The sequence below is a fragment of the Gorilla gorilla genome, chromosome X, assembly GCF_029281585.2.
Source record: "Gorilla gorilla gorilla isolate KB3781 chromosome X, NHGRI_mGorGor1-v2.1_pri, whole genome shotgun sequence".
Classification (NCBI taxonomy): Eukaryota; Metazoa; Chordata; class Mammalia; order Primates; family Hominidae; genus Gorilla; species Gorilla gorilla.
Window position 1 is genome coordinate 129,730,534 of NC_073247.2, and position 25,925 is coordinate 129,756,458.

General features: G+C 37.4%; 1 protein-coding gene across 8 annotated transcripts in view; it reads right to left on the minus strand.

Annotated features, from left to right (window-relative positions):
• The window catches only part of KLHL13 (kelch like family member 13), a 410,214-nt gene that overhangs the window by 114,265 nt on the left and 270,024 nt on the right, over nucleotides 1-25,925 (minus strand). For 7 of the 8 annotated variants that reach the window (XM_055376218.1, XM_055376216.1, XM_055376217.1 and 4 more), the window contains one exon: nucleotides 16,332-16,405. The exons of the other annotated variant lie outside the window; for it this stretch is intronic. In XM_055376218.1, coding sequence (XP_055232193.1) covers nucleotides 16,332-16,381 — 50 coding nt within the window. In that variant the 5' untranslated portion in view covers nucleotides 16,382-16,405. The remainder of the gene's footprint in view (nucleotides 1-16,331; nucleotides 16,406-25,925) is intronic. 8 annotated transcript variants of the gene reach the window in all.

Consider the following 25,925-nt stretch of genomic DNA (forward strand, 5'->3'; position numbering starts at 1 on the left):
AAAATGGAATTGGCCTAAATATCTAATATTAAGACATTGTTTGTACCACAGAATGGCTTATGCCATGCAGCTATTATAACTACAAGTCTTTACTGATGTCAAAATATTCAAAATCTAATAAGAAAAACAGGGAGGTACAGACATGATATACAGCATAATAAAACAGTAAGCACTTCCATTTACTGAGCATTTACCATATGCCAGGAACTTAACCATATTACAAACATTTTATTTAATCCACAGAACAATCCCACACAGTGATATTACTTTATTTATAGATGAGGAAATGGACTCATAGGAGTTAAGACACTTTCCAAATTTCACACAGCTAGTAAGTAGCAGAGTTTGAATGAAACCTATATTTGGCAGACTTCAGAGCCTCACCCTTAACCACACTACTATAACTAGATCATATTCAATAAGTAAAACCTTAGTTACATTTAAAAATGTATCAGAAGACTAGAGTGAAAATACATCGAGGTGTTAACAGAGGCTATCTTATGTGATTATTTACCCTGCATATATATAATTTTCTATTTTTCTAAGTGTTCTGTAATAAATATGTATTACTTGTAGAGTCCAAACAAACAGACAAAAAATTGTGGAGGGAGAAAATAAACAACTTTTAGTCTGGGACTCAGAAAAAATTGAGACTCGAGCTATAAATGAAAGGTCTTCAGTATGTAGGCAAGGACTGAAATAATTGCGGTAGATGAGATTGCACAGGAAGAATGTAAATATGAACAGCAACACTCAAGATAGGTAGGATGACTGAAATTGGAGTAGCAACTATTCTCCCGAAGAACAGATATACTTTCTATGACCTGGAAAATTCCTTCAAATATATAAAACATGCAACATTACTAACAAGTCCATATCCTTTGTATGAAAACATGCAACTCTTCAGTTATAGGAACAAATATGGTGATAAATTTCATGTGCGTCTACCATAAGATCTTATGACAATAATAGTGGATAACCAAAACCTACAGAATTTTTAAACCAAAATAATTCCAATGTATAAAAAGTAACTGGTCTCAGAATTTCATGTGTTACCCTCTTATTATTTTTATTGGCTAGATCTTCTAGCCAAAGATTTGGCTTACAATTATTGCCACGCTTACTTCACCCATGATAAAACCAGACCCTCACAAGTTTTTAATCTTCAAAAAACACAGAAGATACCTTCATTGAAAGTGAGAAAATCAAATTATGATAAATTAATAAAAGGACTTATCTCCAATGGCTGATCACCTTGTTAAATTTGTTTTATATGAAGTTAATCACATATGTGTTTCTTTAGCATGTACTATGTGCTTTGGCTTAAAAATATAATTTTAGACTTTTAAAATGAAAAGAAAGATTTCCATCTTCCAATTCTTACATGTGACAGATGAGGACACCACTTGACAAATAGTAAAGGCTAAATATTTTTAAACATGGAATGACCTGATTCCCAGCCCTGTATTCCCTTGACATTCTACACCATGAAGACATGATTATACATTATGTCAGTACAAAAGTCTGGGCTTATTCCTAGAATCTATACTAAATTCAATTAGCCTACTTTATAGTCTTAAAGACTGTCACTTAATATTAAATTACTTAACTATAAGTAAGAGTTAACTGTGGGAAACAAAAGAAAACTACTCTAAACCATTTTACTGAATAAAATCACCATCCAGTAATTGTTGATAAATGGTACAACTTCTACAGGTATTTACTGAAAGCTTACTACGTGCAAAATCCTGCATTATGTACAATACGGGATATAAAAATACATTAGATACAGCCAGTCACTCTCTGAAAGGGCTCCCTTAGGCATAAGCAAATAAAGGCTCAAATTACTTCAATGCAGAACCAAACATGATAAAATTCATTGCAGTGGTAAAGCAGTTCAGAGGCAAGAAGCTCTCCTGATCATGTGATTGGATTGATCAGATGAGGCTTTATGTAGGGTATGGAATTCAATATGGGTCTTGAGGAACAAGTAGGATTTTAATAGTCATAAACAGGAAAGGACAATCTAGGTGACATTATCAGATTAACAATTTTAAAAGAACCTTCTGACTAGAGTGTGAAGAAACCAGTTGGTTGCCAAACACTGTAAAATTCATCCGTAAGTATTTCACAAATGCATTCCCTTTCATTCATTCCCACTGCCATCACCTTTGTTCAGACTCTTTTCATTTCTTTCTTTGACTGCTACAATAGACTGATCACTGGTCTCCTAATTTTCCTGTCCTCCTTCCCCAAATAATCCACACAGCCACCAAAGTGATCTTTCTAGCAGTATAAGGCAGATCACATCACTCTTCTGTTTGTAAGCTTCAGTAGATCTCTGCAGTCTGTGAAGTATGTAAACTCTTTAGCATAAACATAAAATGCTTCTTAACTTGATCCATACCTCACTCTCCTACCTCATCTCCAGCCTTTTCTTACTTTGCTCCTTATTATTATAATTAATAATCATCTGATTTTGATTATAGCTCTGTGAATGCATCATGCTTTTTCATGCCTTCATGCATAGTAGTGCAATGTGAGATTAACATTGGATGTTATCCTAAAATTAAGATACAGCTATAGAATAATTTGAAAGTGAAAAGGCAACATGGCTAGATTTGAACTCTGAAAAGAGAACTCTAATTAGAACCTAGAGAAAAATGAACTACCAATTGGTTATTGCAGGACGTCAGGCAAAAGATGAGATTAGCTTGAACTAAGATGGTGGTAGTAGAGTGGAAATGGAGAGAAGTAGAAGAAACATGACTTCACTCATAAAGCCTGTCCTGACCCCCCCCAAGACCCGGTGTATATATGTGTTATACACAGTCAGTAGCACCCCATACATCTTTTCAACAGCACTTAAGAAACACAATTACTTGGGTGTATTCCCCACTACACAGAAAACCATGTATTAACATTCACTGCTATATCCCTAGCACCCTACCCAGTAAGTGGTGAATAATATTTGTTAAAATGATAAAAATATGATTGTACAGTGTTTGGCACTCTTTCTCCTGTGTTGGAAATACCAGACGATATTTTATACCGTGTTTCATCTATGAAAGACTACTTTTAGAAGACTGAAACTCTGTCAGAGCATTACAGAAATGCTATTAGCTCCAGGAATGCAATCAGAAAATACCACCACAACAACAAACTGGTGACTCTCACCACAACGTGTCCTCCTAGACATTACCATAATGCATGCATGAGGATGTTCAGATAAGTATACTGTTTACATCAAAGCAAACCACATGTGGCTGACTTCTCCCTATAGCTCATAAAGCACTAGAATAAAACTTCATATAGGGTAAAATATATGATGGATGGTAGATTACAAGACTAAACACATGCAAGGCTAATAAGAAGTTAATGCCCTTCTACACTGACCTCCGCTCACTCTTAACTCTTTATATTTCCACCTGCCTAATTAATTTTTCATAACAATTTTCTCCGTGATATATATTTATGATCTGACCACACCACACCCCCAGAAGAAGGTCAATGAGTAGAAGAACTCATCACTTTTCATCATGCTTTTGCAGGTGACAATGTTTACCAATTACACAATAAATATTTGTTGCATAATAAACAGAACAAATATAGATTTTTTACTACTCCTTTATTTAGTAAATTAATGAGCAATTACTACATAGCAGACAATGTACTAATAATGGAGATACATTTCTTTCAGATATTCATTAACTTATTGAAGATTTGCTTTGCCAAATTTTTAAATATCCTACTAAATTTATGCAGAATGTATAGGACAATTTGGAAATAATGTATCTCTTCTTAGCATTCAGTCTTTTATCAAGAACCATGGTATGTATAACTCTCCATTTTTAAAATGTCTTCTTTCCTGTCTCTGAGCAGAATTTTTAAATATTCATAATATAAATCCTAGACATTTTTGTTACGGCTATTATAAATTGTTTTCCATTATATCTTCTAAATGGCAATTTCTGATACAGACAAAAGGTACTGTTTTTAAAAATTTTTATTTATATCCAACTATTTTTTATAACTCATTAGTTCTAGCACTAAGGGGTTGTTTTTAAGACTTAGCTTTTATAGATATACAAGCCTAACCTTTTTATTTATTTCTATTTTTATTGCATATATTTAAAGTGTACAATACAATGTTTTGGTACACATAGACAGAGTGAAATGATTACTATAGTTAAACAAATTAATATATCTATCACCTTCCAGAGTTGCCTTTTTGTGTGGTAAGAACATCTAAAATCTATTTCCTTGGCAAATTTTCAGAATACAATATATCATTATTAACTATTGTCCTCATGCCATAGATTACATCTCTAGACTTATTCACCCCACCTAACTGCAAATTTTCATGCTTTGACCTTCTTCTTCCCATTTCTTCCCACTCCTGCCCCTGTGTTTCTATTTGACATTTACAAATACAGTATTTTCATGTGTTTTTTGGCTGCATAAATGTCTTCTTTTGAGAAGTGTCTGTTCATGTCCTTCGCCCACTTTTTCATGGGGTTCTCTGTTTTTTTCTTGTAAATTTGTTTGGGCTCATTGTAGATTCTGGATATTAGCCCTTTGTCAGATGAGTAGGTTGTGAAAATTTTCTCCCATTTTGTAGGTTGCCTGTTCACTCTTGTGGTAGTTTCTTTTGCTGTGCAGAAGCTCTTTAGTTGAATTAGATCCCATTTGTCAATTTTGGCTTTTGTTGCCATTGCTTTTGGTGGTTTAGACATGAAGTCCTTGCCCATGCCTATGTCCTGAATGGTAATGCCTAGGTTTTCTTCTAGGGTTTTTATGGTTTTAGGTCTAACGTTTAAGTCTTTAATCCATCTCGAATTGATTTTTGTATAAGGTGTAAGGAAGGGATCCAGTTTCAGCTTTCTACATATGGCTAGCCAGTTTTCCCAGCACCATTTATTAAATAGGGAATCCTTTCCCCATTGCTTGTTTTTCTCAGGTTTGTCAAAGATCAGATAGTTGTAGATATGCGGTGTTATTTCTGAGGGCTCTGTTGTGTTCCATTGATCTATATCTCTGTTTTGGTACCAGTACCATGCTGTTTTGGTGACTGTAGCCTTGTAGTATAGTTTGAAGTCAGGTAGAGTGATGCCTCCAGCTTTGTTCTATTGGCTTAGGATTGACTTGGTGATGCGGGCTGTTTTTTGGTTCCATATGAACTTTAGTTTTTTCCAATTCTGTGAAGAAAGTCATTGGTAGCTTGATGGGGATGGCATTAAATCTGTAAATTACCTTGGGCAGTATGGCCATTTTCACGATATTGATTCTTCCTACCCATGAGCATGGAATGTTCTTCCATTTGTTTGTATCCTCTTTTATTTCCTTGGGCAGTGGTTTGTAGTTCTCCTTGAAGAGGTCCTTCACATCCCTTGTAAGTTGGATTCCTAGGCATTTTATTCTCTTTGAAGCAATTGTGAATGGGAGTTCACTCATGATTTGGCTCTTTCTTTGTCTGTTGCTGGTGTATAAGAATGCTTGTGATTTTTGTACATTGATTTTGTATCCTGAGACTTTGCTGAAGTTGCTTATCAGCTTAAGGAGATTTTGGGCTGAGACAATTTGGCCATCAGAGAAATGCAAATCAAAACCACAATGAGATACCATCTCACACCAGTTAGAATGGCGATCATTAAAAAGTCAGGAAACAACAGGTGCTGGAGAGGATGTGGAGAAATAGGAACATTTTTACACTGTTGGTGGGACTGTAAACTAGTTCAACCATTGTGGAAGTCAGTGTGGCGATTCCTCAGGGATCTAGAACCAGAAATACCATTTGACCCAGCCATCCCATTACTGGGTATATACCCAAAGGATTATAGATCATGCTGCTATAAAGACGCATGCACACATATGTTTATTGCGGCACTACTCACAATAGCAAAGACTTGGAACCAACCCAAATGTCCAACAATGATGGACTGGATTAAGAAAATGTGGCACATATACACCATGGAATACTATGCAGCCATAAAAAATGATGAGTTCATGTCCTTTGTAGGGACATGGATGAAGCTAGAAACCATCATTCTCAGCAAACTATCACAAGGACAAAAAACCAAACACCGCATATTCTCACTCATAGGTGAGAATTGAACAATGAGAACATATGGACACAGGAAGGGGAACATCACACTCTGGGGACTGTTGTGGGGTGGGGGGAGGGGGGAGGGATAGCATTGGGAGATATACCTAATGCTAGATGACGAGTTAGTGGGTGCAGCGCACCAGCATGGCACATGTATACATATGTAACTAACCTGCACATTGTGCACATGTACCCTAAAACTTAAAGTATAATAATAAAAAAAAACAAATACAGTATTTTTTGTTCGATATCTGCCTGATTTCATTTAGCATAATGTCCTCCACGTTCATCCACGTTGTTGTAAATGGCATTATCTCCTTTTTTTTATTATTATACTTTAAGTTCTAGGGTACATGTGCACAATGTGCAGGTTAGTTACATAGGTATACATGTGCCATGTTTGTTTGCTGCACCCATCAACTCGTCATTTACATTAGGTATATCTCCTAATGTTATCCCTCCCCCCTACCCTTACCCCACGACAGGCCCCGGTGTGTGATGTTCCCCTTCCTGTGTCCAAGTGTTCTCATTGTTCAATTCCCACCTATGAGTGAGAACATACGGTGTTTGGTTTTCTGTCCTTGTGATAGTTTGCTCAGAATGATGGTTTCCAGCTTCATCCATGTCCCTACAAAGGACATGAACTCATCATTTTTTATGGCAGCATAGTATTCCATAGTGTATATGTGCCACATTTTCTTAATCCAGTCTATCATTGATGGGCATTTCGGTTGGTTCCAAGTCTTTGCTATTGTGAATAGTGCCGCAATAAACATACGTGTGCATGTGTCTTTATAGCAGCATGATTTATAATCCTTTGGGTATATACCCAGTAATGGGATGGCTGGGTCAAATGGTATTTCTGGTTCTAGATCCTTGAGGAATCGCCACACTGTCTTCCACAAAGGTTGAACTAGTTTACAGTCCCACCAACAGTGTAAAAGTGTTCCTATTTCTCCACATCCTCTCCAGCACCTGTTGCTTCCTGACTTTTTAATGATTGCCATTCTAACTGGTGTGAGATGGTATCTCATTGTGGTTTTGATTTGTATTCCTCTGATGGCCAGTGATGATGAGCATTTTTTCATGTGTCTGTTGGCTGCATAAATGTCTTCTTTTGAGAAGTGTCTGTTCATATCCTTCACCCACTTTTGATAGGGTTGATTTTTTCTTGTAAATTTGTTTAAGTTCTTTGTAGATTCTGGATATTAGCCCTTTGTCAGATGGGTAGATTGTAAAAATTTTCTCTAGGCATTATCTCCTTTTTAAAAGACTGAATAATATCCCATTTGTGTGTGTGTGTGCGTGTGTGTATCACAATTTCTTTATCCAGTCATCCATTGAAAGTTGTTTCCATATCTTAGCTATTGTGTATAATGTTGCAATGAACATGAAAGCACAGATATCTCGAGGAAGTGCTAATTCCATTACTCTTGCATATATACCCAGAAGTGGGATTACTGGGTCATATGGTAGTTCTGTATTCAGGTTTTTGAGGAACTTCTATACTGTTTACCATAATGGCTGCATCATTTTATATTCCCACCAACAGTGTGTAAGGGTTCTCTTCTCTACATCCTCTCCAACACTTGCTATCATTTGTCTTTCTGATAATGGCCATCCTAATAGGTGCAAGGTGATATCTCATCGTGGTTTTCATTTACATTTCCCTGATGATGTGATGTTGAGCACCTTTTTATATGCCTGTTGGCCATTTCTATGTATTATTTTTAAAAATATATCTATTCAGGTCCTTTGCTCATTTTTAAGTTGTGTTATTTGGTGTGTTTCTTTTCTACTGAGTTATGTAAGTTATGTTAAGATATTAACCCTCATCACATATATGGTTTGCAAATATTTTCTCCCGATATGTAGGCTGCCTTTTCGTTGTGTTTATTGTTTTCTTTCCCATGAAGAAGATTTTTATGTAGTCCCAACTTGTTTATTTTTGTTTCTGTTGCCTAAGCTTTTGGGGTGATATCCAAAAAAATCATTGCCAAGGCCAATATCATGGAGTGTTTCCCTTGTGTTTTCTTTTCTTTTTTGTCAAGCTCTTCCTGATATCTCTGATCCCTTGTGTTTACTTTCAGAAGCTTTATGATTTCAGGCCTTACACTTTGGTATTTAATCCATTTTGCGTTTATTTCTGTGTACAATGTACTATAAGGATCCAGTTTCATTCTTTTGCAAGTGGATATACAGTTTTCCCAGCACTATTTATCTTCTAGGAATTGGTAATTTTCTCTTCTTCCTTCCATTAATTATGCCTCTTTACTGACATTGGACAGGATTTATAGATATATATTCAATATTATGTTGATTGTGGGCATTCTTATTTTATTGCTGCTTAAGGAACAACTCTTACATATTACCATTAAGTGTGATGCTGAATTGTTGTTTCAGAGAGATAATTTTTTCTTATTATAAGCGCAAGTTTCTGTCACTAATCTTTTTTTTTATACTTTAAGTTTTAGGGTACATGTCTTTTAAGGGCTCTTTTCTATTCTTAAAATGAGCATGTAATTGTTTTCAAACACCTTTGGATTTTCACTTTTGGTTCTCATTACATCTATGCATTCTATGAATAACTTTCACGATCTTAAACCATTCTCATGCTGGGATAAAACTTTCTTAGTCAAAAAGAGTTTATTCCCTTCATATATTCCATTTTTCTTTTTTGACGGAGTCTTGCTCTGTCACCCAGGCTGGAAGGCAGTGACACGATCTCAGCTCACTGCAACCTCCGCCTCCCAGGTTCAGGTGATTCTCATGCCTCAGCCTCCCAAATAGCTGGAATTACAGGTGTGCACTACCATACCCAGCTAATTTTCTTTGTATTTTTAGTAGAGACAGGATTTCACCATGTTGGCCAGGCTGGTCTTGGACGCTTAACCTCAGATAATCCACCCTCCTCAACCTCCCAAAGTGCTGTGATTCCAGATGTGAGCCTTTTCATATATTTCTGAATGTTTTTGGTTTTATTGTATTTGGAATTTGAAACTGACCCATAATTTGTATATGCATACAACCAACGTTTTTCTCAGGTTTTGACATTTGAACTACGCAACTTCCCATTATTTTCTATGTTCTGGATCACATTACTTAGAATCAGAATTACATTTCTTTCAAAGGGGCTTTATTTATAAGAAACGTTACAACAGAAGACTCAAAAGTCATTGTGTTATAAACTAGGGGCCATAAGACTAGGTCTCTCTGCAATGCCAGATTTAGCTCAAGTTATCATTCAGTTACCTTGCCATTTACAAAGGTATTAGCTTAGAATTAAAAAACCAATAACAGGAGCTGAAATTGTGGCAATAATTAATAGTTTACCAACCAAAAAGAGTCCAGGACCAGATGGATTCACTGCCGAATTCTACCAGAGGTATAAGGAGGAACTGGTACCATTCCTTCTGAAACTATTCCAATCAATAGAAAAAGAGGGAATCCTCCCTAACTCATTTTATGAGGCCAGCATCATTCTGATACCAAAGCCGGGCAGAGACACAACAAAAAAAGAGAATTTTAGACCAATATCCTTGATGAACATTGATGCAAAAATCCTCAATAAAATACTGACAAACCGAATCCAGCAGCACATCAAAAAGCTTATCCACCATGATCAAGTGGGCTTCATCCCTGGGATGCAAGGCTGGTTCAATATACGCAAATCAATAAATGTAATCCAGCATATAAACAGAACCAATGACAAAAACCACATGATTATCTCAATAGATGCAGAAAAAGCCTTTGACAAAATTCAACAACCCTTCATGCTAAAAATTCTCAAGAAATTAGGTATTGATGGGATGTATTTCAAAATAATAAGAGCTATCTGTGACAAACCCACAGCCAATATCATACTGAATGGGCAAAAACTGGAAGCATTCCCTTTGAAAACTGGCACAAGACAGGGATGCCCTCTCTCACCGCTCCTACTCAACATAGTGTTGGAAGTTCTGGCCAGGGCAATCAGGCAGGAAAAGGAAATAAAGGGTATTCAATTAGGAAAAGAGGAAGTCAAATTGTCCCTGTTTGCAGATGACATGATTGTTTATCTAGAAAACCCCATCGTCTCAGCCCAAAATCTCCTTAAGCTGATAAGCAACTTCAGCAAAGTCTCAGGATACAAAATCAATGTACAAAAATCACAAGCATTCTTATACACCAACAACAGACAAACAGAGAGCCAAATCATGAGTGAACTCCCATTCACAATTGCTTCAAAGAGAATAAAATACCTAGGAATCCAACTTACAAGGGATGTGAAGGACCTCTTCAAGGAGAACTACAAACCACTGCTCAAGGAAATAAAAGAGGATACAAACAAATGGAAGAACATTCCATGCTCATGGGTAGGAAGAATCAATATCGTGAAAATGGCCATACTGCCCAAGGTAATTTACAGATTCAATGCCATCCCCATCAAGCTACCAATGACTTTCTTCACAGAATTGGAAAAAACTACTTTAAAGTTCATATGGAACCAAAAAAGAGCCCGCATCGCCAAGTCAAACCTAAGCCAAAAGAACAAAGCTGGAGGCATCACGCTACCTGACTTCAAACTATACTACAAGGCTACAGTCACCAAAACAGCATGGTACTGGTACCAAAACAGAGATATAGATCAATGGAACACAACAGAGCCCTCAGAAATAACACCGCATATCTACAACTATCTGATCTTTGACAAACCTGAGAAAAACAAGCAATGGGGAAAGGATTCCCTATTTAATAAATGGTGCTGGGAAAACTGGCTAGCCATATGTAGAAAGCTGAAACTGGATCCCTTCCTTACACCTTATACAAAAATCAATTCAAGATGGATTAAAGATTTAAACCTTAGACCTAAAACCATAAAAACCCTAGAAGAAAACCTAGGCATTACCATTCAGGACATAGGTGTGGGCAAGGACTTCATGTCCAAAACACCAAAAGCAATGGCAACAAAAGACAAAATTGACAAATGGGATCTAATTAAACTAAAGAGCTTCTGCACAGCAAAAGAAACTACCATCAGAGTGAACAGGCAACCTACAACATGGGAGAAAATTTTCGCAACCTACTCATCTGACAAAGGGCTAATATCCAGAATCTACAATGAACTCAAACAAATTTACAAGAAAAAAACAAACAACCCCATCAAAAAGTGGGCAAAGGACATGAACAGACACTTCTCAAAAGAAGACATTTATGCAGCCAAAAAACACATGAAAAAATGCTCATCATCACTGGCCATCAGAGAAATGCAAATCAAAACCACTATGAGATATCATCTCACACCAGTTAGAATGGCAATCATTAAAAAGTCAGGAAACAACAGGTGCTGGAGAGGATGTGGAGAAATAGGAACACTTTTACACTGTTGGTGGGACTGTAAACTAGTTCAACCATTGTGGAAGTCAGTGTGGCCATTCCTCAGGGATCTAGAACTAGAAATACCATTTGACCCAGCCATCCCATTACTGGGTATATACCCAAAGGACTATAAATCATGCTGCTATAAAGACACATGCACACGTATGTTTATTGCGGCATTATTCACAATAGCAAAGACTTGGAACCAACCCAAATGTCCAACAATGATAGACTGGATTAAGAAAATGTGGCACATATACACCATGGAATACTATGCAGCCATAAAAAATGATGAGTTCATGTCCTTTGTAGGGACATGGATGAAATTGGAAATCATCATTCTCAGTAAACTATCGCAAGAACAAAAAACCAAACACCGCTTATTCTCACTCATAGGTGGGAATTGAACAATGAGATCACATGGACACAGGAAGGGGAATATCACACTCTGGGCACTGTGGTGGGGTGGGGGGAGGGGGGAGGGATAGCATTGGGAGATATACCTAATGCTAGATGACGAGTTAGTGGGTGCAGCGCACCAGCATGGCACATGTATACATATGTAACTAACCTGCACAATGTGCACATGTACCCTAAAACTTAAAGTATAATTAAAAAAAAAAATAAAAGTACAAAGAACTTTTCTTCTGTAAAGTGGTCTTATTAATCACTTAGATCTTATGTGGAATCTAGGCCATACATTCACTTCTCTGGCTTGCGGTCAAGAATGCATTTATAATGTGAGGGCTAAAACTGTAAAACTTTTGGAAGAAAACCTCAAATTTGGAAGGGCAAAGATTTCTTGGGCAAGATACAAAAAGCACCAAGCATAACAGAAGAAAAATGATAAACTGAACTTCATTTTAAAAAGAACTACTGCTCATCAAAAGACACAAATACCAGAATTCGAGGGTAAGCCATGGACTGGAAGGAAATATTCACAGTACAAATACCTATATATCCAGAGTGAACTAAAAACTCCTAATAATCAAAATAAAATAACAACCCATTTTTAAATGGCCAAAACACTTGAACATATGCTTCTAAAATATATCCAAATAGCTAATAAACATAAGAAAACCTATTCATATCATTACACATGAGGAAAATGAAGAGTGAAAACCATAATGAGGAAGTACTACACACCCACAGAATGGCTAAAATTAAAGAAGCTAACAATATCAAGTGTTAGTAAAGATTCTCACTTATTATTGGTGGGAGCATAAAATGGTACAACTATTTTCAAAAAACGTTTGGTAGTTTCTACAAATGTTAAACAACAGTAGCTTACTCTATGTCCCAGCAATTCCACTTCTAGTATACTGTAAATCCAAACAAAATGAGTGCATGTGGCCAAAATAAATTTTATACAAGAATTCTAATAACAGTTTTATGCATTATAGCCAAATGCTGGATGCAACTTAAATGACTATCAACAGGAAAATAGAATAAATTGTTGCATATTTAAACAATGAAATATTACACAGCAACAATAAAGAAGGAACTACTGATACATGCAGCTATAAATTCAACATCCCCTGATCTACTCCTGTTTTCACCCAACATGGCCACATATTATCCCTGCTATGATTCCCCTATTTTCTGTATCTGTGAGCAAGTCTATTTTACAGCCCCTAAGCTGAATATTCCACCCTAGCCCAGATGATAGTACAGTAGTCCCTGCTTATGCATGGTTTCACTTTCCCCTGGTTTCAGTTACCCATGGTCAACCACATTCTAAAGAAAATATCAAATAGAAAACTCCAGGAATAAACAATTTATAAGTTTTCAATTGTGTGTCATTCTGAGTAAGATGATGAAATCTTACACTATCCTACTTCACTCCACCCCACCCACGACGGGAATTATCTCTTTGTCCAGCATCCTTGCTGTAAATGCTACCCACCCATGAGTCACTTAGTAGCCAGTTCAGTTATTAGATCACCTGCTGAGGTATTTAGTGCTTGTGCTCACGTAACCCTTATTTAACTTAATAATGGCCCATAGTGCAAGAATAGTGATACTGGTGACTTGGATATATCAAAGAGAAGCCATAAAGGGTTTCCTTTAAGTGAAGGGGTCAAAGTTCTTGACTTACAAAAGTATGTTTTCCCTCCACCAGAACACACGTTTTAACTACATAAGAAACCTGCACATCCTGCACATGTATCCCAGAACTTAAAACAAAATTAATTTTTAAAAATCACATGCTGAGGTTGCTCAGATCAACAGTAAGAAAGAAATCTGTTGGTGAAATTGTGGAGAAGGAAGAAGCAGCTTGTGCTAGTTCTGCTGTCACACTCAAACTGCAAAAGTTATGACCACAGTGTATGAAAAGTGCTTAGTTAAGATGGAAAATGTTTATATTTGTGAGTAGAAGAGATGAGCAGAAATATGTTCTGATTGATGACAGTTGGATTCGGTACTATCCTCAGTTTCAGGCAACCTTGGAGCCTTGAAATGTATCCTGCATGGATAAAGGGGGACTACTGTATACATTCCAACAAACAGGCACCCATCATATTATTTCTCTAATTGGATTATTATGGAGAATTCCTTCTACGGTATCTGTCAAGTAACAGTAACTTTATATATGTTCCCTTCCTACCTCAACCTTTCCTACGTTTTCTGTTCATTTTACAACATGCCTGTATTTTAAAATACCTCGGAATTGAAAAACAAAAATACTACATTTTCAAAATAATTAAAATCTCACTTTTATATTTGAATAATATGAGGGATCTTCAAAAAGTTCATGCAAAATGTGTATTTTGAAAAAAACTATGCATGGATTTCAATTTTTTTGCATGAAAATAAACTCATAGTAATGTGTTATAACATGCCTGAACAGGACCCAGTTTGAAGCACTAAGAAGTATAAGACATCAGTTTGAAAAAAGCCTCTGTCAAAGCAACATGAATTCTGCTAAAATTGAAGCAAGAACAAACATCAAATTTATCACAAAGTTTGGGTGGAAGAATGATGAAATCGTTGATGCTTTATGAAAAGTTTATGGGGACAATGCCCCCAAAGAAATCAGCAGTTTACAAATGGATAACTCATTTTAGAAAGGGATGAGATGATGTTAAAGATGAAGCCCTCAGCAGCAGATGATCCAAATCAATCTGCAAGGAAAAAATTAATCTTGCTCATGCCCTAATTAAAGAGGACCAGCGAATAACAGCAGACATGATACCCAACACCATAGATACCACAGTTGATTCAGCTTACACAACTCCAACTGAAAAATTCAAGTTGAGCAAACTTTCCACTTGATGGCTACCAAAACAATTACACATAGATCAGCTGCAGACAAGAAAAGAGCTTTCAATGGAAAATTTTAAACAAGTAGGATCAAGATCCTGAAGTATTTCTTCAAAGAATTGTAACATGAAATGAAACATGGCCTTACCAGTATGATTCTGAAGACAAGCACAATCAAAGCAATGCCTAGGAAAAGGTAGAAGTAACCCAGTCAAAACAAAAGCAGACTGGTCACAAGCAAAAGTCACAACAACAGTTATTTTGGGATGATCAAGACGTTTTGCTTGAGGATTTTCAGAAGGGCCAAAGGACTATATCATCTGTTTATTATGAGAGTGTTTTGAGAAAGTTACCAAAATATTACCAGAAAAATGCCTAGGACAGCTTCAGCAGAAAGTCCTTCTTCACCATAACAATGCTTCTGCTCATTTATCAAACAAGGGCAATTTCGTGAGAGTTTTGATGGGAAATCATTAAGCACCCATCTTACAGTACTAATTTGGCTCCTTCTGACTTCTTTTTGTTTCCTAGTCTTAAAAACCCTTTAAAGAGCACCCATTTTTCTTCACTTAATAATGTAAAAGAAACATCATTGATATGGTTAAATTCCCAGGACCCTCAGTTCTTTAAATGGCTGGTATCAACATCTAAAAAAGCATCTTGATTTGGGTGGAGCTTATATTAAGAAACAGTTGTTTTTTATTTTTATCTTTTATTTCCATTTTTTCCATGAACTTTTAAAAGTTCCCTCATACTAGCTCATATATACTGCTTACTATCTGCCCAGCTCACTCACTCACACCCGCTCTCTATTTTTTCTCTCTCTCCACACATACACACACACACACACTTTCATACATTCCCCCACCTTTCACACTTATTTAATCTTCACAACAACCCTGCAATGTAGGTACTATTATTAACACCATTTCATAGGTGAGGAAATTGAGGTATAGAATGACTACGAAACTTGCCCAAGGCTATACCACTAGTAAGCATCAGAGCCAGGATACAGACAACTCAAACATACTATTCCAAATGTTTCATCCAAACTGTACAATCAAGCTACTGGGAATAAGACAGACTCTGTCACACCTGCAAAACAAGGCTATTTTTCTTTAAATAATAAATTTAAAATCCTAATTTGTCAGAAGAAGCTTTAAATATCTCATAGTAACTCCCTGAAAAGGTTTTAACTGGATTTTTGAATAATATAAATATATACAATCACAGGACAATCCTATTTTTAAAAATGTGTTGTTGGCACATCTATTCTTAAGCTATGGATACCTGTATTTATTCAGATATGCCTTTAAAACTAAAAATTCAAATAAATATCTCCACTGATTGTATTCCAGGTGCTCATAATTTATACCAATTATATTTTCTAAATATATTCTCTATTTTTTCATTATCTCAGGACACATTGTCACTAACATCCTCTTTATTCAATTTCTTTGTCACTTAGTCATTCTCTAATTCATTCATACAGTAAATACTTATTTTATACCAAGTATTCAACAAATATTTATTGAATGCCTGCTATGTTAGGTATATAAATAGGAAAGACATTATATAAGTTAAACTATTTCCATAAATATACCGGTTACGAAGTATTGCAGCAACCAATTCCCCTCTATGCAGATGATCCATCACCTCTAAAAGTTGGATAATGACCTGTTCAGGAGGAAAAGAAGCCAATATTTACTATGAAGATTAACACTGGAATTTTCAAATTCTGTTTTTCTAATATATTTATACTTTTCATGGTTGAATTAAAGGAAAAATGTATGCCCCTGTACTTAATGTCCATATTACATCTTAAGAAAATTAAGAAATTGAATCTTATTTAAAAAACTGAAAGTAAAAATATCTATGAAATTTAATAGTGAATCACTAAATACTATCGACTAAATTTCATGTGAAGTCAGTAATTAATGATTATCCATGGAAAAGCAACCAAGTGGAGTAGTCCTCCCTTATCCATGGTTTGGCCTTCTGCAGTTTAAAAAATATTAAACAGAGCATTCTCAAAATGAACAATTCACATGTTTTTAAATTGCACACCATTCTGAGTGGCAGGATAAAATTTCACACTATCCTGCTGCACCTCACCTGGGATGTAAATCATCCCTTTGTGCAGTGTATCCATGCTACATATGCCACTTGTCTCCTAGCCACTTAGTAGCGGTCTCAGTTATCAAAAAAACATAGTATATATAGGGTTCGGTACTCTCCACGGTTTCAGGCATCCACTGGGGGTCTTGGAACATACCACCTGCAGACAAGAGGGACTATTTATACAGGAAATTGGAATAAACTGAGAATCAGAAGACCTAAGGAGTCTGTATGAAGTTGGGTTAGACAAGAGAAGTTAGAAGGGGGGAGTTGAGGCAAATACATGCCACATAGATACACACACATAGAGACAGCACTGATTCCCATGTTACCTCAGGAACTTGGGGTATGAGAAGTCTATAAACAGGGAACACAATTTTAGAATTGGTTGCAAAAAAATATAAGCTAGAAAGGTATAGTACTTTGAAATTCGAAAGACATAAAATAGCGGATAGAAATATTTTCTTGGCCTGCACTGAATTTTTGTTTTGGTGATTATTTTTGTAGGAAAAGAGTAGGTGAGTTTTGGTAAACTCAACTATATCTAAAATATCTACATTTTAGTAATGCCGATGTGTAACACTGGGAAGGTAGAATATATTTTATGTATTTATTCTATTCGTTTCAGATATATTGGGAAGCAAAATGTATATTTTACTTAAATATCTCTTGTTAATAAAATCAATTTATTACATTGGGAAAATAAAAATGCATAATACACAATTTAGTTTATTCATAAAGTTATGTTGGCTGGGTGCAGTGGCTCATGCCTATAATCCCAGCACTTTGGGAGACCAAGGCGAGCAGATTGCTTCAGTCCAGGAGTTTGAGACCAGCCTGGACAATATGACAACACCCCATCTCTATAAAAATATAAAAATTAGCTGGGCATGGTGGTATGTGCCTGTAGTCCCAGCTACTCAGAGGGCTGAGGTGGAAAGATCTCTTGAGCCCAAGAGGCAGAGGTTACAGTGAGCCAAGATCACAGAACTGCACTCCAGCCTGGGTGGTAGAGTGGGACCCTGTCTCAAAAAATAATAATAATAAAAGAAAAGAAAAAGAAAAAAAAAAGTTATGTGAAGATCTAAAATAATTAAGCAAGCAGGAGGAGGGATTCTTCATTGTCGTCAGCCCTCTTCCAGCCCCTGAATTTAAGGAAAAGAAATAGAAGAGGAAAAAAAACTCTATTTATTGGGTTTTCATAATTCTAAAAAGCAAATAAATCAAATGACATCATTTATGTTTACTTGTATAATCATTTTTCTGCTTATAATTCTGTTATTACAAGTAAAGAAACTGAGTAGGTTAAATGAAATTAATATTTTACACACTCTCACGTGAACTGACCTTTGATTTACCTTTTCTAAAACATGTTAAAGTGATGAGAGAATTTGAGATGTTAAAATTTTTTAATTATGTTTAGACTATACAATTATTTAGAAGATGTTGAAAAGGGAAAAATCTATATCTAGATTACTACTAGAAATCTGATGATGTAAAACTAAATAACTCATGCCCTGTTTCACTAATTGCATCTAGGATGAAACATACAGGTCCTGAAATTAGGTATGCAAATTTTCTCTTAATCTCTGCTATGGTTTGAATGTGCCCCCAAAAAAGCATGTGTTGGAAACTTGACCTCAATGCAACAGTGTTGGGAGGTGGGGCCTAACAGGAGGTGTTTAGCCATGGGGGCACCACCCTCATGAAGGATTAATGCCATTACCATGGGAGTGCGTTCCTTATAAAAGGACAAGTTCAAGTTCATCCTCCTCTTGTGTGTTCTCTCTCTCCCTCTGCCTCTTTTTGCCCTTCCAACTTCTGCCATGGGATGACACACCAAGAAGGCCCTTGTCAGATGCCAGCCTCTTTATCTTGAACGTCCTAGCTTCCAGAACTGTGAGAAATAAATTTCTGCTCATTGTAAATTAATCTGTTATATATAAATTATAATGCACTCTGTTATAGCAGCACAAAACAGAATAACACAGTCTTCTTATTTCAACCAATCCTCCTACTGTGCCTGGATTTCTGAGTCTGGGACATTCTCATTCAGATTCTCCAGAAAATAAACTATTTGGTCTCCTGAGGAGCAGGGAGTAGGTGATAGGATATGGAACTGCAGCCACTTATCATAAAGATTTTCAACAAATAACTCAAGTATCCAATCTCATGACACATTCCTGCCTTCCACAGACCAGGTACCTCCAAGTCTTAAAATATTAGGAGTTCTATGGGAAGAATTAGTTGGTTTATCTCAGAAGTTCATGTAGAAGGAGATATTCAAGTTGAAACTTCCATTGCAATAAGTAAAAGTTAGTTTGAACCTTACATCTATCAATGCTCCTACTCCTGTTCTCTTTGTCTTATTGAGTTTTTCCATTACCTTACTCTCTTTTTCATGAAGTTAGGAAGGGAGAAGTAAACACATGTGATCAAGTTTATGTGGGATTTAACTTTAACTAAAATTTTTAGCCAGGGAATATATATAGATATATATATTTAGATATATATATATATATATACACACACACATATATATTTAGTTAAATATATATACATCTAGTTATATATATATTTGGTTATATATATATATATTTAGTTATATATATATATAAAACTAAAATTTTTAGCCAGATCATATATATAGACAAATATATATTTGAAAATCAGCGGAGGGAGCCAAGATGGCCAAATAGGAAGAGCTCCAGTCTACAGCTCCCAGCGTGAGCGACGCAGAAGACAGGTGATTTCTGCATTTCCATCTGAGGTACCGGGTTCATCTCACTAGGGAGTGCCAGTCAGTGGGCGCAGGTCAGTGGGTGCGCGCACCGTGCGTGAGCCGAAGCAGGGCAAGACATTGCCTCACTCAGCAAGCACAAGGGGTCAGGGTGTTCCCTTTCCTAGTCAAAGAAAGGGGTGACAGACGGCACCTGGAAAATTGGATTACTCCCACCCGAATACTGCGCTTTTCTGACGGGCTTAAAAAATGGCGCACCAGGAGATTATATCCAGCACCTGGCTCAGAGGGTCCTATGCCCACGGAGTCTCCTGATTGCTAGCACAGCAGTCTGAGATCAAACTGCAAGGCGGCAGCGAGGCTGGGGGAGGGGCGCCTGCCATTGCCCAGGCTTGCTTAGGTAAACAAAGCAGCCTGGAAGCTAGAACTGGGTGGAGCCCACCACAGCTCAAGGAGGCCGGCCTGCCTCTGCAGGCTCCACCTCTGGGGGGAAGGGCACAGACAAACAAAAAGACAGCAGTAACCTCTGCAGACTTAAATGTCCCTGTCTGACGGCTTTGAAGAGACCAGTGGTTCTCCCAGCACGCAGCTGGAGATCTGAGAACGGGCAGACTGCCTCCTCACGTGGGTCCCTGACCCCTGACCCCCGAGCAGCCTAACTGGGAGGCACCCCCCAGCAGGGGCAGCCTGACACCTCACAGGGCCGGGTACTCCAACAGACCTGCAGCTGAGGGTCCTGTCTGTTAGAAGGAAAACTAACAAACAGAAAGGACATCCACACCACAGACCCATCTGTACATCACCATCATCAAAGACCAAAAGTAGATAAAACCACAAAGATGGGGAAAAAACAGAGCAGAAAAACTGGAAACTCTAAAAAGCGAGCACCTCTCCTCCTCCAAAGGAACGCACTTCCTCACCAGCAACGGAACAAAGCTGGACGGAGAATGACTTTGACGAGCTGAGAGAAGAAGGCTTCAGACGATCAAATTACTCCGAGCTACGGGAGGAAATTCAAACCAAAGGCAAAGAAGTTGAAAACTTTGAAAAAAATTTAGAAGAATGTATAACTAGAATAACCAATACAGAGAAGTACTTAAAGGAGCTGACGGAGCTGAAAACCAAGGCTCGAGAACTACATGAAGAATGCAGAAGCCTCAGGAGCCGACGCGATCAACTGGAAGAAAGGGTATCAGCGATGGAAGATGAAGTGAATGAAATGAAGGCAGAAGGGAAGTTTAGAGAAAAAAGAATAAAAAGAAATGAGCAAAGCCTCCAAGAAATGCAGGACTATGTGAAAAGACCAAATCTGCGTCTGATTGGTGTACCTGAAAGTGACGGGGAGAATGGAACCAAGTTGGAAAACACTCTGCAGGATATTATCCAGGAGAACTTCCCCAATCTAGCAAGGCAGGCCAACATTCAGATTCAGGAAATACAGAGAACGCCACAAAGATACTCCTCAAGAAGAGCAACTCTAAGACACATAATTGTCAGATTCACCAAAGTTGAAATGAAGGAAAAAATGTTAAGGGCAGCCAGAGAGAAAGGTCGGGTTACCCTCAAAGGGAAGCCCATCAGACTAACAGTGGATCTCTCGGCAGAAACTCTACAAGCCAGGAGAGTGCGGGCCAATATTCAACATTCTTAAAGAAAATAATTTTCAACCCAGAATTTCATATCCAGCCAAACTAAGCTTCATAAGTGAAGGAGAAATAAAATACTTTACAGACAATCAAATGCTGAGAGATTTTGTCACCACCAGGACTGCCCTAAAAGAGCTCCTGAAGGAAGCACTAAACATGGAAAGGAACAACCGGTACCAGCTGCTGCAAAATCATGCCAAAATGTAAAGACCATCGAGACTAGGAAGAAACTGCATCAACTAACGAGCAAAATAACCAGCTAACATCATAATGACAGGATCAAATTCACACATAACAATATTAACCTTAAATGTAAATGGGCTAAATGCTCCAATTAAAAGACACAGACTGGCAAATTGGATAAACAGTCAACACCCATCACTGTGCTGTATTCAGGAAACCCATCTCACGTGCAGAGACACACACAGGCTCAAAATAAAAGGATGGAGGAAGATCTACCAAGCAAATGGAAAACAAAAAAAGGCAGGGGTTGCAATCCTAGTCTCTGATAAAACAGACTTTAAACCAACAAAGATCAAAAGACACAAAGAAGGCCATTACATAATGGTAAAGGGATCAATTCAACAAGAAGAGCTAACTATCCTAAATATAAATGCACCCAATACAGGAGCACCCAGATTCATAAAGCAAGTCCTGAATGACCTACAAAGAGACTTAGACTCCCACACATTAATAATGGGAGACTTTAACACCCCACTGTCAACATTAGACAGATCAACGAGACAGAAAGTTAACAAGGATACCCAGGAATTGAACTCAGCTCTGCACCAAGCGGACCTAACAGACATCTACAGAACTCTCCACCCCAAATCAACAGAATATACATTCTTTTCAGCACCACACCACAGCTATTCCAAAATTGACCACATACTTGGAAGTAAAGCTCTCCTCAGCAAATGTAAAAGAACAGAAATTATAACTAACTATCTCTCAGACCACAGTGCAATCAAACTAGAACTCAGGATTAAGAATCTCACTCAAAACCACTCAACTACATGGAAACTGAACAACCTGCTCCTGAATGACTACTGGGTACATAACGAAATGAAGGCAGAAATAAAGATGTTCTTTGAAACCAACGAGAACAAAGACACAACATACCAGAATCTCTGGGACGCATTCAAAGCAGTGTGTAGAGGGAAATTTATAGACTAAATGCCCACAAGAGAAAGCAGGAAAGATCCAAAATTGACACCCTAACATCACAATTAAAAGAACTACAAAAGCAAGAGCAAACACATTCAAAAGCTAGCAGAAGGCAAGAAATAACTAAAATCAGAGCAGAACTGAAGGAAATAGAGACACAAAAAAACCCTTCAAAAAATCAATGAATCCAGGAGCTGGTTTTTTGAAAGGATCAACAAAACTGATAGACCGCTAGCAAGACTATTAAAGAAAAAAAGAGAGAACAATCAAATAGACGCAATAAAAAATGATAAAGGGGATATCACCACCGATCCCACAGAAATACGAACTACCATCAGAGAATACTACAAACACCTCTACGCAAATAAACTAGAAAATCTAGAAGAAATGGATAAATTCCTCGACACATACACTCTCCCAAGACTAAACCAGGAAGAAGTTGAATCTCTGAATAGACCAATAACAGGAGCTGAAATTGTGGCAATAATCAATAGTTTACCAACCAAAAAGAGTCCAGGACCAGATGGATTCACTGCCGAATTCTACCAGAGGTACAAGGAGGAACTGGTACCATTCCTTCTGAAACTATTCCAATCAATAGAAAAAGAGGTAATTCTCCCTAACTCATTTTAGGAGGCCAGCATCATCCTGATACCAAAACCGGGCAGAGACACAACCAAAAAAGAGAATTTTAGACCAATATCCTTGATGAACATTGATGCAAAAATCCTCAATAAAATACTGGCAAACCAAATCCAGCAGCACATCAAAAAGCTTATCCACCATGATCAAGTGGGCTTCATCCCTGGGATGCAAGGCTGGTTCAATATACGCAAATCAATAAATGTAATCCAGCATATAAACAGAACCAATGACAAAAACCACATGATTATCTCAATAGATGCAGAAAAAGCCTTTGACAAAATTCAACAACCCTTCATGCTAAAAACTCTCAAGAAATTAGGTATTGATGGGATGTATCTCAAAATAATAAGAGCTATCTATGACAAACACACAGCCAATATCATACTGAATGGGCAAAAACTGGAAGCATTCCCTTTGAAAACAGGCACAAGACAGGGATGCCCTCTCTCACCACTCCTATTCAACATAGTGTTGGAAGTTCTGGCCAGGGCAATCAGGCAGGAGAAGGAAATAAAGGGTATTCAATTAGGAAAAGAGGAAGTCAAATTGTCCCTGTTTGCAGATGACATGATTGTATATCTAGAAAACCCCATCATCTCAGCCCAAAATCTCCTTAAGCTGATAAGCAACTTCAGCAAAGTCTCAGGATACAAAATCAATGTACAAAAATCACAAGCATTCTTATATACCAACAACAGACAAACAGAGAGCCAAATCATGAGTGAACTCCCATTCACAATTGCTTCAAAGAGAATAAAATACCTAGGAGTCCAACTTACAAGGGATGTGAAGGACCTCTTCAAGGAGAACTACAAACCACTGCTCAAGGAAATAAAAGAGGATACAAACAAATGGAAGAACATTCCATGCTCATGGGTAGGAAGAATCAATATTGTGAAAATGGCCATACTGCCCAAGGTAATTTACAGATTTAATGCCATCGCCATCAAGCTACCAATGACTTTCTTCACAGAATTGGAAAAACTACTTTAAAGTTCATATGGAACTGAAAAAGAGCCCGCATTGCCAAGTGGATCCCAAGACAAAAGAACAAAGCTGGAGGCATCACGCTACCTGATTTCAAACTATACTACGAGGCTACAGTAACCAAAACAGCACGGTACTGGTACCAAAACAGAGATATAGATCAATGGAACACAACAGAGCCCTCAGAAATAACGCCGCATATCTACAACTATCTGATCTTTGACAAACCTGAGAAAAACAAGCAATGGGGAAAGGATTCCCTATTTAATAAATGGTGCTGGGAAAACTGGCTAGCCATATGTAGAAAGCTGAAACTGGATCCCTTCCTTACACCTTATACAAAAATCAATTCAAGATGGAATAAAGACTTAAACGTTAGACCTAAAACCATAAAAACCCTAGAAGAAAACCTAGGCATTACCATTCAGGACATAGGTGTGGGCAAGGACTTCATGTCTAGAACACCAAAAGCAATGGCAACAAAAGCCAAAATTGACAAATGGGATCTAATTCAACTAAAGAGCTTCTGCACAGCAAAAGAAACTACCACCAGAGTGAACAGGCAACCTACAAAATGGGAGAAAATTTTCACAACCTACTCACCTGACAAAGGGCTAATATCCAGAATCTACTATGAACTCAAACAAATTTACAGGAAAAAAACAAACAACCCCATCAAAAAGTGGGCAAAGGACATGAACAGACACTTCTCAAAAGAAGTCATTTATGCAGCCAAAAAACACATGAAAAAATGCTCACCATCACTGGCCATCAGAGAAATGCAAATCAAAACCACAATGAGATACCATCTCCCACCAGTTAGAATGGCAATCATTAAAAAGTCAGAAAACCACAGGTGCTGGAGAGGATGTGGAGAAATAGAAACACTTTTACACTGTTGGTGGGACTGTGAACTAGTTCAACCTTTGTGGAAGTCAGTGTGGCGATTCCTCAGGGATCTAGAACTAGAAATACCATTTGACCCAGCCATCCCATTACTGGGTATATACCCAAAGGACTATAAATCATGTTGCTATAAAGACACACGCACATGTATGTTTATTGCGCCATTATTCACAATAGCAAAGACTTGGAACCAACCCAAATGTCCAACAATGATAGACTGGATTAAGAAAATGTGGCACATATACACCATGGAATACTATGCAGCCATAAAAAATGATGAGTTCATGTCCTTTGCAGGGACATGGATGAAACTGGAAATCATCATTCTCAGTAAACTATCGCAAGAACAAAAAACCAAACACCGCTTATTCTCACTCATAGGTGGGAATTGAACAATGAGATCACATGGACACAGGAAGGGGAACATCACACTCTGGGGACTGTGGTGGGGTGGGGGGAGGGGGGAGGGATAGCATTGGGAGATATACCTAATGCTAGATGACGAGTTAGTGGGTGCAGTGCACCAGCATGGCACATGTATACATATGTAACTAACCTGCACAATGTGCACATGTACCCTAAAACTTAAAGTATAATAATAATTTAAAAAAAAGAAAATTAGCATGGCTCCAGTATGGGGATGGAAGAGAGATAGACTAGATATCTAGAGATCAGTTAAGAAAGTTCTTCTACAGTCAAGAACTGAGATAAGAGCCCAGACAAGGTCTATGAGGATAGCCAGAGTGAACTAGGACTGATTGACTAGAAGATCATGAATAGATATTACAGGGTAAGGAGATCACAAACAAAATCACAAAATCTGTTTAAATAACTGGGATGAGGGTGAAGATATCAAGTGAGGTAGCATGTAGAGAATAAGGAAAAATATTGAAAAAAGGAGAACAATTGTTTGATGTACACACATTTATGTACCGTAGGACACACCAAACAGTGTCTAACAGAAAATTGAAAAGATTACATCTAGATT